Here is a 14,985-nt window from a genome sequence, read left to right on the forward strand (position 1 = left end):
TTGTAGATTACATGGAGGCTACTATGACAGCGTGATCTAACTGTGGTTTACTTGCTTTGTAAATCGCGCAACGCAACCTGAACTTAAGTTTTTTTTTGAGTTATCGGCATTCCTATATACACCTTGTTTTCTTTTTCTTTTTTGTTTTCTGGCAGGTTCACTTGGCACAGCGGGTCGAATATGTAATAAAACATCAGACGGACCGGATGGCTGTGACGTCATGTGTTGTGGGCGTGGCTACAACACAAAGCGCGTCGAGCAGACGCGGCAGTGCGAGTGCAAGTTTCATTGGTGCTGCTTTGTGAAATGTCGCGAGTGTACGGAAACTGTGGACGTGAACACATGTAAGGGGTGGCGGAACGACCGTACTTCCCCAGACGGCGAGGTGGACGCGCTCGATGACGACATTCCCGCGCGAAGCAGTCACAGAGCAGCTCAAAGAGAAACCGAGGTCGCAAACGGGATCGACAATAACCATCCAAGCGTCGACGAAGTTGACGTCAGGCCTACGGGGTCAACGATGGGTGATCCTGAGAATACGCCAGAAGTAGTCGAGCAGGAGGACACGGTCCGGTCACCGGCGAAGGGGAGAAAATCAAAAAAGAAGCGGGAACGCAAACAGAGGCAATACAACAGAGGGACGGCTATTTTCTGAGTGAGCTTGACACATTCCAAGTGCCCAAATGAGCGCTGAGAACACAATGAATAGTCACAAGAAAAATGCAGTCCCCGAACATCTGAAGAAGTGCCAAATGGAAAGCGATTTAAAAGCCTAAATGTTGTTTGAGTTATATCCGCAAGACAAAGGATATGAAACTCATGTTAGACACATTGTGCGCAGCCGAATTGAGGGTTGATTCATCACACGTTAACTATCACGACTAAATGAAGCTGGTATTTGAGGAGAGAATCCTCGCCTGTGTTCATGTATTCGGGGAGGGGATTGTAAGGGTGGGCGAATGGAACTTCTGTGTGTCCGTAGTCTCCATCATTCGATGTAAAAGTGAACTCTAATGACACTGCAGCCCAAATATTTGCTGCTGCGTGGTTGGACGCCCCTGACCAAACCGTTGATCAGCTGAGTGCCATAAACACACTGGTTTGTCGAACACCAGACTATTTGCACGTGTCTGCCTGAAATTAATCGTTCTTAGATGCATATAGGACTCGATTAGGACCTATCCGGCTACGTCGAGACCGGCGGGCGTCCGGATAACCTATATATGCCCGAATGCAGCATTTTATACCATATCATGCTACTTAGGGGTATATATACACGTTATTACCAAATCACTAGTATTATGACTATCTGCACGGCATTGACATGTTTCATACTTCATAAATTGACACCGGAATAAAACAAAATATAAATCAACAATGAGATCGATAATTATTGTGACTCGTCGAATACTGCCGCTGCACTGTACTGTATACACTGCTGCGGCACCAGTCATTGACATTGTCTCACGAACTGACTCAAAAGTTACAGTCTGCTGGAATAATTGGAATATGTCCCGTCGTGTATTTGCACGATAATGGTTGAACGTGTACTAATTATCTTTAGTGATATTTGGCACTGAAAATACATGAAAACATTCAAAAAAAGAAATGTCGGCCAGTCGACGTCCGGATAACAACGGAAGATAACTGAAGTTTTGATATTTTGAAGTTTAGCTATTTTTGGGGGAAACAGTTCTTGAACAGTCAATATCAATATGCAAATGGAAAAGTGAGCATGTCATCCCCTCACAACTAACCATATAGTTTGTACATAGAATTGTGGCATTTCCATTTTTTTCATTCAAACGCAATTATGTCCGAGTCACAAATCCTCGTGTAGCTAACTGTTAACTATTCTGAAGTTCTGAACATGATGTTATTCTGAACATGATGCTATTCAACCAGGAATAACATCATGTTTCAGACTTCAATGACAGAAACATTGAATTTTCGTCATTCTTTTTTTTTTGTGTGTACACGATCAATGAAAAATTGTAAGGGCATGACATGGTTAGCTCACTCATTTGCATATTCATATCCACTGTACAAGAACTGTTTTGCAGAAATTAGCAAAACTTAGTAAGATTTTACTATTTTTTATCAGACTAACTTATATTTGGACTGGATATCCCCTTTAATGGCCCGAGTTTATTCAAACAATGTTTTAAGTGATTTCACTCTGCTAATCTCCACACTTGATCACCAAACTTTTCATTCAAATTCATGAAATTCTTCCGTCGAGATATTTTCATTGCAACTGATTGACAAATTGCCCTGTCCGGAGATCAGGAGGTCGCAGGTTCGAATCCTGCTCGAGTATGTACGTCCATGATTTTTATCAAGGCTACTACTAAAACACTGATCAATTCAGTGTTTATTTACGTCGATGTAGGGCAATTTGTCAATCAGTTACAAACTTTTTCATGTTGTCCCTTCTAATGATCACTGTCGTCGAGGGATGACAACTTGTGCGGGTATCATAACACATTGCCAAACATTACCATATAGGCAGATACAGGCATGATGTATGACTTTTGCCATGACCTTAACAGCGCAGGAAAGTAAACAGACATATTACTGTCCCCGTATAGACATCAACGACTTGTGCAGGATTGCAGTTTGCATTGTTCTTCTAAGAACGTGAGAGTTGGCTCCATATATAAATGCCATATTTCTCCAAAATCAAACAGTTCAAATATTTTGTCATTCTTCGAACTGTTCAAAATCACATCTTTACCTCTTCCTAATCAGTGCCTTGTGCGCTGAGCACATGATATGTGATCGAAAGTAGATAATCTCAGCTGTCACAATTATTCGTTGTAAAGTATGTGACGCTCCTTCCTGGAGTTAATCATTCCTGAGAGAGTGGTTAAGAAGTTAAACATGTAACAAATCAAATAAATCATTCGTAATTACTTATTTTCCACAGATATCTATTTTGACCAATACTGTTTACTGCCTTGAATGTGAATAAAAAACTACGGGGTTCAATTGAATATTACTTTCTTTTCACACAATTTAATGTATATTCATGAAACTATAAAGCTTCAAATAAAGATATAATCTTCCCATCTATCTATTTGAACGGTTATGACTTATAAATATATAAGTAATATATAAGTACATAAATAAACACAATGTATATATATATATATATATATATATATATATATATATATGTATATATGTATATATGTATGTATATGCCCCCCCCCCCCAAAAAAAAAAAAAAAAAAAAAATACAACGGTTCCCTCCGCAACGATAACTTTAACAATAGTGAATCAATCCAAACACAATTTCAGGGTATGAAACTATAACTCATTGCCCACATCTTACAGAAGACCCCATTCAATTTGCTTCAGGTATGAAACTATAACTCATTGCCCACATCTTACAGAAGATCCCATTCAATTTGCTTCAGTGGTCAAAGAGAAATGAGGATTTTTGTAGAGCATGTCAGGAATCCCTCCCCTCCAAATTCTCTCTAATGTGTTTACACATTAATATGCAGTTCCAAGAGCATCCAAGTGCTAAACCTGGAAGAATCAAACTCATGACATGCTTCACAACAGTCCACATTTTTCTGTGACCGCTTAACCAAACTGAATGGGGTTTTCTGCAAAATGGAGCAACGATGTTATATTTTAAGACCCTGAAGTAGCATTTGGATGGTTTAATCAAATTGGTTGTTATAAATGCAAAAATCCGATTGTATTTTTCTTTTTTTTTCTTTTTTTTTTTTGGGGGGGGGAGGGGGAGAGAACATACTATATATATATATATATATATATATATATATATATATATATGTATATATATATATATATATATATATATATATAAACATACACTCAGCAAAAAAAAAACACACTTTTTCAAGTTAATATTTTTCATAGCAGATTTTGATGAAAATCAATGTATTATGTACCATTTTAAAGAAAATTTGATTGGCTATCAACCTGGTAGGTCAATATAAATGGAAACTTAACGCATAAGTGAACACAGTCGTCCTTTTCCTCCAAGGCACACAAGTAAAAATTGCAATAATGAACAAGTTGTCTTTCATTTGCAAATGCCCTCTAAGTTCAAAGTTCAAAGTTCAAAGTTCAAAGTTTATTTCATTTTTCAACAAAAAACATAAGATAACAATGATAACAAAAGACCAGTTTAACACAATGAGAGACATGACTGAAATAGAAAAAAAAAGGTTTTGTTGTCTTTATCTTTGTATACTCTCAAACAAAATCAAAATGGGAAATTAGAGAGGGAAAATAAGAATTTTCAGTCATTTCGAGCTTCAAACGACTTAGGGAGTAAGGGCACGAAGATCATTAAATGAACAAAATATCTTTATTTCATTATTTTATTTAGTAATTTAAGCATTCATTAGACCAATTCAAGTTTCAAATATTATTTACAATTTTCCCAATTTGAAAAATCAATTCAAATTCCCACAATTTTGGTTGATATATTGCTTCTTCCTTCATTTCATTTGAATTTGGATTTAACAGAAGATTCTTCATTTTTCTTCATGATTTTTAGCCTTTTTTATCTTTTGGACTTCAAAGACGTTGTAGAGATCATACATTTATGCTGCAACTAAATTCATGTTTAGATTGTGCTAAATATGTCTTTTGTTCTTATTGTTATATGGAAGAGCAATTGCGCATGAATGACAACTTGTTCATTTTTGCAAATTTTACTTTTTTGCCTTGGAAGAGAAAAACAAATGTGTTTACTCATGAAAAGTGTGACCTGCCAAGTCGATAGCCAATTGAATTACCTTTCATATGGTATATAATACATAAAAAGCGTTTACTTTCTTTTTATTTTTGCTGCCGTATATATATATATATATATAAATATATATATATATATACATGATTATTTATATAAATATACGTGTGTGTGTTAGTGTGTTACGTATGTTCATTATGCGAAGGTAAATGTAATGATCTTTGTGTGGATGGAAACATAGAAGAAAATCCAAGAAAATGGAAACAGTAACAACCCTTTTCCTCAGTCTAATCATGCTACGCTCATCGCTGGGGATGCCATATCCCTTCATTATCAGAAATATTCTTCATCAAGAAGGAATAAAAGTATACAATGAAGCACTAAACATTGAAATAAGCACACACAGCGACAGACCAGGTTCTCCGTCTCTTCTACCTTTAATTATTCTCACATTAAGCTACTACGTTTGTTGGGGGGGGGGGGGGGGGCTTACAGTGACACAAGGTTGTTTTTGTGTAGGCCGTCATATTTCTCTAATATTTGTTGAACTCTTGTGTACATCCAATATGTCTGTTTACTTGACATAGAACAATAATTTGTGCTCATATCATTTCCAATGGAAAGCCTGTGATAAGAAATATGAAAATTAATTGAATTAAATTGAAAAAAAAAATGGGTTCTGTTCGTTATTCCGAAGGTTCGTTAATCAGAAACACACAAATCCCCAATACCTAGAAGTTCTTTAATCCGAAAATGAAAAAAAAGGTTCGTTAATCCGAACATTTGCTGCGTTGTTATGAAGGTTCGTTATTCCGAAGGTTCGTTAATCCGAAAATGAAACAGGGTTCGTTATTCCGAAGGTTCGTTGATCCGAAAATGAAATAGGGTCGGTAACGAACCGTCGGAAAATGGAATTCACCCCCTCCCCCCCCCCCCCCCCCCCCCCCCCCCCACTTTCACCCATCTTTAGTTGCCCGGTTCCCCAAGGGGGTTCTCCTAGGTATTGCCGTGAACAACTGTAATGTTTTTTGGTCTAGAGAAAAAGATTTCTCATTTTTAAGGGGGGGGGGGGGGGGAGGTGGCTACCCCCGGCCCCCTGGGGACCACATGAAACACACAAACAACTTTGGGACCCCATCTCCTAAGGATGGTTCCCAGCAAGTTTGGTTGAAATCTGCCCACTGGTTCTGAGAAGAAAAAAATATGTGGGGGTTGTCCAAGGTATTGCCATGACTTATATTCTTCACCTATAAATACATCCACATACAATATATCTTGACTGTAATGCTTTTGGGTCTGCAGAACAAATTTCTCCCTATTTTCCGGGGGGGGGGGGGGCACATGCACAACATGAACAACCTTTGTACCCTATCTCCTAAGGATGATCCCCATGAAAGTTTGATTGGAATCCGGCCACTGGTTCTGAAGAAGAAAAAGACAAGGTGCTTATCCCCCTTGGCCCCCATCCCATAACTTTCATCCCCTATAGGGGCCCAAGGGGGCCATATTGGCTCTTTTGCCATGAACAAACTATAATCTTCAAGGTATCTACACAAAACATATCTTCACTGCAGGCCTACCTCTTTTGGGCCCGGAGAAGATTTTTTAAAGTTTACCCCCTTTTCCCCCTTAGGGGCCCTCCCCCTGGGCCCCCTGGGGCTACATGCTCTACATGAACGACTTTGGGTCCCTATACCCTCTCAGGATGATCCCCACAAAGTTTTGTTGAAATCCACCCACCGATTCTGCAGAAGAAGATGAAAAAGATTACGCACGACGGACGACGCACGACGCACGCATGCTCAGATTTCAAAAACTTTGCTATAAAGACGGACGTGTCTTAAAGGTAACGCCAATTTTAAGAAGGCTTTTATATTGATAGAATAATGTTTGTACACAGATGAATTGAATTTTAATTTCAAGGACAAAAAAATCTCTGTTCAGTATAGGATTTTCCCCCGGGAGACGTCCCCGGGGCAGTTGTCAGGTGGGAGTAGTCCTCTGGGGAGTGGTCCTCCGGGGGAGACGTCCTCCGGAGGAGACGTCCTCAGGGGGGCGTTTTTTTTAAAGACGGCACAGATTGGGGCATGGCGCGTGTTAAACCTATGGGAAAAACGTTGGGTTAGGGTTTATGGTTATGGCTATGGTTAGGGTTAGGGTTAGGGTTGGGGTCAGGGTTAGGGTTAGGGTTAGGGTTAGGGTTTGATGGTTAGGGTTAGGATTAGGATTAGGGTTAGGTTTAGGGATAGGGTCCCCAATCTGTGCCGTCTAAAAAAAACACGCCTCCGGGGGAGTGGTCCTCCGGGGGAGACGTCCTCCAGGGGAGACGTCCTCCGGAGGAATGGTCTTCCGGGGGAGACGTCCTCCTGGGGAGCGGTCCTCCGGAGGAGTTGTCAGGTGGGAGTAGTCCCCGGGGGAGTAGTCCTCCGGGGGAGTTGTCCTGATACGCTTTGAGATTATGAGAAACAAAGAAGAATAACGATGATGTAATAATTAAAAAAGCCAAACCTGGAAATATATTTGATAATGATAAAAATGAATGTTTCATTCATAAATCATCAGACAATAAACAAAATTACAAAAGAAAAGAATCAGATGATCTCTAAAAGAAAAGCAAAAAATAAGTTGCCTTTCATTAAAGATAGTTATGCATTATTTTCATCTGCTCGGAGCCGCATGCTTCAACCTCTCTGAGAACCAAGTGAAGATGAGGGGGAAAAGATGGATGAAAGCTTTTATTGACATTGTACTTTGTATCTGTATGGTTTTTAACTTACGCGGAATCACCGAAGAACAGCCATTTGCTGAAGTGACTGACCCTTGGTGAAATAAAATAAACTCAAACTCAACTCAAACCTAAACCCTTTCCCCTCCCCGTCTAATACTTCACAGGATTAACTCAAATGGAAACAATTGAAACACATATCTACCAAAAATACACAGGGACTGACATTTCGTTCTGCGAATCCCTATCTTTCTTTTTTTTTAATTGAGTTTCGTTTTCATGGAAACGACATGTACGCGTGAACAGATATTGCAAGCGGAATGATCTACCCACTTCAAACGTACACTATTATGACATTGACTACCTTGTCTTCACGCAGCAGGTACGACCGGTGAGTAAGACTTTGTAAGGCTGAATAAATTTCTAAATATTAGAAAAATTCGTAGACATGAACAGTTTTTTTTTCAAGGAACTCGCAATGAATTGAGAAACTTTTTTTTTTTTTAAATTCCAGTGGGCAGCGGCTAGTGTGGATAGAGTCTGTCGGTAGGATGGATATCGTCTAGATTTGAAGTAAAACCTGAAATTTTGAAGTTAGACGATTTATTGAACAGAGTAGTGTCATTTAAGAATACATCATCAAATGTTTTTGCTTTTTCTGATAAAAAATAATAAAATCACATAATACCCTTTCCGCTATTGCTTCTTCCTCCTCCAACGTTAAAAATGCCTCTCCAGTCTGATACACTGCACATATAAACCATGGAAAACATTTGCACTTTTACTGGTTGCATGTGAGTACAAGTTTATTCGACATGATAATATCTAACCATTCTAAATCATACATCTCATGACAGATTTCGTTTGGGAGGCGGGAAGAGGGGTTTGTCGAGCTGAAAGGATTGTTATCAATGTTCATGTATAATATAGCAATACAGTATAATGACTTACTGACTATGTATTCAGAGCTATACACAAAATCAATTAAGATCATTTATCATAATAACTTAAAAGTGTGTTTACAATCAGATCATAATGTAACTTGATAATATATGGATTTTTTTTTTAAACTGGAGGGGACTGCAGAAAAGCTTGACTTGTAATTCACAGTCCCCTCATGAAAAAAAAAAAACAGCTAACTGCAGCCACACCCACCACCTCTTCAAAAGTTGTGGGGATAGCTGTTACTGCTACCTAATTGAAATGCAGAATTACACCAGCCTGGCTGCAAATGTTGCCAGCCACATGAAACCCACTTGAGCTGAATTGTTACCCACGCCGATGAAAATCGGCAGGGGGTTATGTAAAGGGTTCCGTATGTTTGTTTGTTTGTTTGTTTGTTTGTTTGTTTGTTTTTTTGTTTGTTTGTTTGTTTGTTTGTTTGTTTGTTTGTTTGTATGTTTGTTTGTTTGTTTGTTTGTTTGTTTGTTTGTGTACAAGATAACAAGAGAACGGGTAAACGGATTTGCACGAAATGTTCAGGGAATGTTTGGATAATGACAGGAAAGAATCGATTAGATTTTGGTGATAATCGGTTGACCCTTGCAAATTCTGTGTGACCTTGAAGTTTTGACCCCATGGTATAGTGACCATTCCGAAAATTTCCCGTTTCTCACTTTGCGATTTTCCGCTACCATACGAACACATAAACTCCCCAACGATCCGACTTCGCTGCTCAAATGTTCGTAAGAATTCCGAAATTTACGTTTAGGCCTATTTGAGGGACTATGTCCTTCTAGATTTATGAAAGTTCGTTCTCCGTCATCACAAACTGGCCCGTATTTTGATGATTTTTCAAATTAACATTGATTGTTTTTTTCGTTAGAGGAGCATTTTGCTCGGTCGCAGTCACACTGCACGATATGCGTGCTCAATGTCAATGCGTGTGCAAGGCCGCTGAAAATGCATCGCGCTCTACACTGTTGGTGCAAAATTGCACCGGGGACGTTGCGGCGCTCGTTGGTAGCCGAATACTGGTGCAGTAGACATTTGCATTCAACCCTTGCATTGAATAATTCCCGTAGACACTAATCATAGGGGTAATTGCCTAGGGGGTACGTAAATTTTGTTTTTCTTTTTTGCATTTGTGGATACCATCAAAGATCGTACACTCATACGACCTTTGATATTTGATGATTTTTCAAATTAACATTGATTGTTTTTTTCGTTGGAGGAGCATTTTGCTCGGTCGCAGTCACACTGCACGATATGCGTGCTCAATGTCAATGCGTGTGCAAGGCCGCTGAAAATGCATCGCGCTCTACACTGTTGGTGCAAAATTGCACCGGGGACGTTGCGGCGCTCGTTGGTGGCCGAATACTGGTGCAGTAGACATTTGCATTCAACCCTTGCATTGAATAATTCCCGTAGACACTATTTCATAGGGGTAATTGCCTAGGGGGTACGTAAATTTTGTTTTTCTTTTTTGCTTTTGTGGATACCATCAAAGATCGTACACTCATACGACCTTTGATATTTGATGATTTTTCAAATTAACATTGATTGTTTTTTTCGTTAGAGGAGCATTTTGCTCGGTCGCAGTCACACTGCACGATATGCGTGCTCAATGTCAATGCGTGTGCAAGGCCGCTGAAAATGCATCGCGCTCTACACTGTTGGTGCAAAATTGCACCGGGGACGTTGCGGCGCTCGTTGGTGGCCGAATACTGGTGCAGTAGACATTTGCATTCAACCCTTGCATTGAATAATTCCCGTAGACACTAATCATAGGGGTAATTGCCTAGGGGGTACGTAAATTTTGTTTTTCTTTTTTGCTTTTGTGGATACCATCAAAGATCGTACACTCATACGACCTTTGATATCATCACACTCTCGGCTTGCTATAATCAAAATATCCCGTAAGAAAACGGCGTATTTCTCGATTTTTAGCGCTTTTTCCGCGACCCGTCGTGTAGACAATACTCTTAAAACTGGACTTAATTCGCGCGCGCTTGGAAAAGTTCCGATTCTGCACTTTTGACGGTGGAATTTGGGATTTTCGATGGATTTTTGGAGGAGACTTAAGGACTTTCCTGTACGTGAATGAGTGTTAATACCGTATGTGTAATGATGTGATTTGCGTGTGATGTGACTGTAGAACCAAAGATCGTACACTTCAGTGTACGATCTTTGGTAGAACTCACTGGCTGGTGATAAAGCACACTGGCAATTAAGTGGCCGAATTCTGGTAGATGACCGAATGCACATTATGTTTACCCCGACTTTGTACTTAGGCGTGGGTCTGCCGCCTTTGACGGCCCCTCTCTAGTTAAGGATAAATTAAGGACGGAAATTAAGGAAAGACTGCACTGAGGAAGGGGAGAGGATCATAGCGTAAATTTTAAACGTAGAATAAATAAACTTGTAACAAATGTGATGTAGCTGAGATTTAAGTATTATTAGTCTCCCGAGAAATGAAACTTTTAATGTCACGTCTTTCCCATTAAATTGTTGTCTAGGTGTATACTGCATGAATATTCAACTTTTCTTCAAAGTTTTTAGCTTATCTTGTAACACAAATGGATAATCGATAAACAGTGGCTATTCGGTTCTTTGATTTGTCTGTGATATAATTTTATTGATAGATTAGTAGATTCTTCGTGTGTATTCACAACAGATAGTTTGTAGTCTCAATTGGTATGCCAGTATGGGGAAAAGGGAAGATCTCATAAAACAAGTTTAAAGCAGAGAGATATCATGAAATATATCAACACATCAACATTGTTACAGACAATAGCAGCTGATCGGTTGCTCTAAATCTGGATAAACTTTCCACCTTTTAGAAAAATGATATATTTTTATCTAAACAGTTCTCCAACAATAAAGCATCGAATTTCCCTTCAAATTTACTAGAGTAAATGATCGAAGTGCGTTTGATAGATGATTATTTAGCACGAGAAGATTGTATAAAACAATGATGTTGTTACCCATTTTATTGGTAGTGCTACTGCTATTTCAACTTGTTTCCAGACTTTGTAAATGAAAAGATCCATAGACAAAGGAATAAACACGTGAAACGCTCTGACAAAAAGTCCTCTTTCCATGACAACGGCATGAATACTGACTTAGATCTTGTCTACTGCCTTTTATTTTAATTTTTTCTAGTTTCATTCGTTAATAATAGTCTGGGTGCCAAAGGTAGAACCTTGTTTTACCGTCCACCCAATGTTTTTTGATGGTTTTACCCTATTTCGGGGGTGCTGAATCCAAATCTGCATGATGCAACTCTTGCATCCTTGAGGGTTTTGAGATATTCAAGATGGTCGCCAAAATGGCCGCCCAAACCGAAAATTCCCGTATATTTCCTTCTAAATGATGAGAAATTGAAAACAATTGATGGTTTTTTACACTATTTCGAGGGTGCTGAATCCAAATCTTGATGATGCAACTCTTGCATCCTACAGGATTTTGAGATATTCAAGATGGCCGCCAAGATGGCCGCCCAAACCGGAAATTCCCATGTATTTCCTTCTAATGGTGAGAAATTTGAAAAAAAATTGATGGTTGTAAGCTATTTCGAGGGTGCTGAATCCGAATCTGGCTGATGTGACTCTTGCATCCTTGAAGATTTTGAGATATTTAAGGTGGCCGCCAAAATGACCGCCCAAATAGGAAATTCCTATGTATTTCCTTCTTAATGGTTAGTAATTAAAAACAATTGATAGTTCGAAGCTATTTCGACGATGCTGAATCCGAATCAGGATGATGCAACTCTTGCATCGTTAAGGGTTCTGAGATATTCAAAATGGCCGCCAAAATGGCCGCCAAAACCGGAAATTCCCCTGTATTTCCTTCTAAATGGTTAGAAATCGAAAAACTATTGATGGTTTTACCCTAGTTCGAGGGTGCTGGATCAGAATCTTGATAAAACTCTTGTCTCCTAAAGGGTTCTGGGATAATAAAGATGGCACCAAAGTGACCACAAAAAAATGGAAACTCCCATGTAGACCCCCTTTACTTCTAAATGGTGTAAAATTGAAAACAAATTTATGGTTTTTACCCTATTTTGAGTTTGCTGAATTTGAAGATGCAGGATACAGTTATTGCATCCTTAATGATTTGAGATGATAAAGATGGCCGCCAAAATGGCCCCGAATGACCGTGTAGGCCCCCTAATTCGTTCTAAATGGTGTAAAATTGAAAACAATTTGTGGTTTTACCCTATTTTGAGGGTGCTGAATCCGAACCTGGCTGATGCAACTCTTGTGTTTTGGGGGGTTCTGAGAATTCCAAGATGACCGCCACAATAACTGTCAATATTGAAAATTTTGAGACCCTATTCAGCACCCTCGACATTTTGTTGTTGCCATTTTTGCATTAGGGTTTTGAGATGTCCAAGATAACCGCCAAAATAATTGGCAGAAATTGAAATTCTAATGTTAATATTTTTTTTTCTAGATAGTGAAAGTTTGAAAATAAATTGATGGTCTCACCCTATTTCGAAGGTGCTGAAGTTTTTGAGATATTTACAAATGTCCTGTATAAACGGAAATTCCTTGGTATTTTCTGATGAATTGTGAAATATTGTGCTATAACGTGAAGCGAGGGATTAAAAGCAATAATCCGTATTCTTGAATTCAACTCGGTAGAGCAAATTTGTCAAATCAGCCAACAATTAATGGCATCCAAAATGACTGTCACAATGGTATTGTAATATACTGAGATATTCCGATATGTCTCAAACGGAACTTTATCACGTAATGGAAAGAAAAAATGATCTTGACATCATACTGAAATGTATAAACACAAAATAAGACTGAAAGATTTCTTTATACACAATAATTGTTATAAAGTAATGCCTGTGGTAGCCAATAAGGGCTCCGCAGACTGATGTGAAGCTAGTCCTTTTAGAGTAATATTATTTTATGGCCTGTTGGTATTTTTTGTTGAAATTTGTCTTGTATTCTTATGAGTCTCGCCGCGTACTCTTATGAAACTTGTGGCACATTCTGATTACGTCACTAGAAATGGTTGCATCCATGAACACTATAGTAGATATCAATATAAGGGTAATTTCAAAAGCACTCTGGATGATTATGATATTCGTAAGTACTGGACTATCAACTATTACCTTACATGTCGTCGTTCGTTCGTTTCTTTGTTTGTTTGTTTGTTTGTTTTTTACTGCGCGTCACCTGTGATTTTTCCATCCCCTCGTGTGTATATATGACATCGTCGCTTGGGCGACAAGACCCTGTATCTGAAATTTTAGTGAAAATGACTTTTTTGAATAAACAGTCAGATAATCAGTTAATGATGTCCTGTCCAAAACCTTAGCTGTCTTACCCCAAAAATGAAGCTACCATGGCATGTCAAAGGAAAGGTTCTCTCATTTGTTATAGTGCTTTGGCTTCCATGTTTGTTTGCTTTTTTGTTTTTGTTTTTCTCTCCTGAACAAGTGACATTTTGTAGATACGAGGTTTGTTGCCCCATATATATATGTATGTATATATATACATATACATTTACATATACATGTATATATATATATATATATATATATATATATTATATATATAGTGCATGAGGCTGAATGCACTATAACAATATAAGCACCGACAAATTCTGAATTTGCCCCGAAGGCCAGTTATATTCAATGAGGCCGCAGGCCGAATTGAATATAATTGCCTGAGGGCAAATTCAGAATTTGGAGGTGCTTGGTACTTGTTATAGTGCAATAAGATGTCATGCACTATGTGATATATAAAATAGCATACATACCCAGGCAAGATAAGCCTAGATCATTTCTAACAGTTACACGTGTCTACACAAGCAATGATACCAGTTTCTTTGAACCTGTGTAGACAAAATCCTGAAGATCCGAATTCAACTATAGAGTCTAGGGTCTACGTGGTTATATCTAACGTTTTCTAGGCCCTACGATAGTTTAGGTCTAGGGCCCTAGGGGCCCTGGCCTAACGTTTTTATACTAGATCTACGTATTTGTACACTGTACTGTACGTCACTTTATATACGAGCGACAGAGCTAGTTAACACTATTTTGACCCTACAATAGGTCTACCGTGGATCTAACAGTAACACTAACAGTAACACGTTAGACGCCCTACTTACTGCACTGTGGGTCCAGGACCAGGACTAGATGATGTTTTGTAGGATTAGGGATCTACTGGCTCGTGCCAGGCCCCATTGCTGCACATGCGGATTCCGAGAGTGTGTTGTGAATGTCGTAGTAAAGCTCATACTAGCGTAGCGTGATCAAAGAGCGCTTAGCGTATACTGTTGATGTATGTACACACCACACGCTGCCCATTTCCACGGCGCACTTCCGCGTAGAATGTACGGAGAAAGCGGCACAAATCTTGGGTTGACTTGCTCAGTAAAATCCGTCGGATTGATTCCTTTTTCAGAACAGTAGGAGTCCAAAATTCGTAGGGCGTATTTGATGGCATCCTTTGTGTCCTTATTGTCTAAGATACTGTTTATATAGATCAGTCTCTCTAAAAATAGCGAACCTGTTCATTTCAGCTTCCATGTTTAAATCTACCGCTGAAAGTCTAGTCCC

The 14,985-nt window shown here is 38.9% G+C and overlaps 1 protein-coding gene across 1 annotated transcript in view; it reads left to right on the plus strand.

The window, feature by feature from the left end:
- LOC139743423 (protein Wnt-2b-A-like) overlaps positions 1-931 on the plus strand; it is a 29,069-nt gene extending 28,138 nt beyond the window's left edge. The window contains exon 6 of the mRNA XM_071653906.1: positions 156-931. Coding sequence (XP_071510007.1) covers positions 156-655 — 500 coding nt within the window. The 3' untranslated portion in view covers positions 656-931. The remainder of the gene's footprint in view (positions 1-155) is intronic.
- The last annotated feature ends 14,054 nt before the right edge of the window (positions 932-14,985 follow it).

This window comes from Diadema antillarum, unplaced genomic scaffold (genome assembly GCF_040938485.1).
Source record: "Diadema antillarum isolate AM-2024a unplaced genomic scaffold, OU_Dant_1.0 seq00001077_RagTag, whole genome shotgun sequence".
Lineage (NCBI taxonomy): Eukaryota > Metazoa > Echinodermata > Echinoidea > Diadematoida > Diadematidae > Diadema > Diadema antillarum.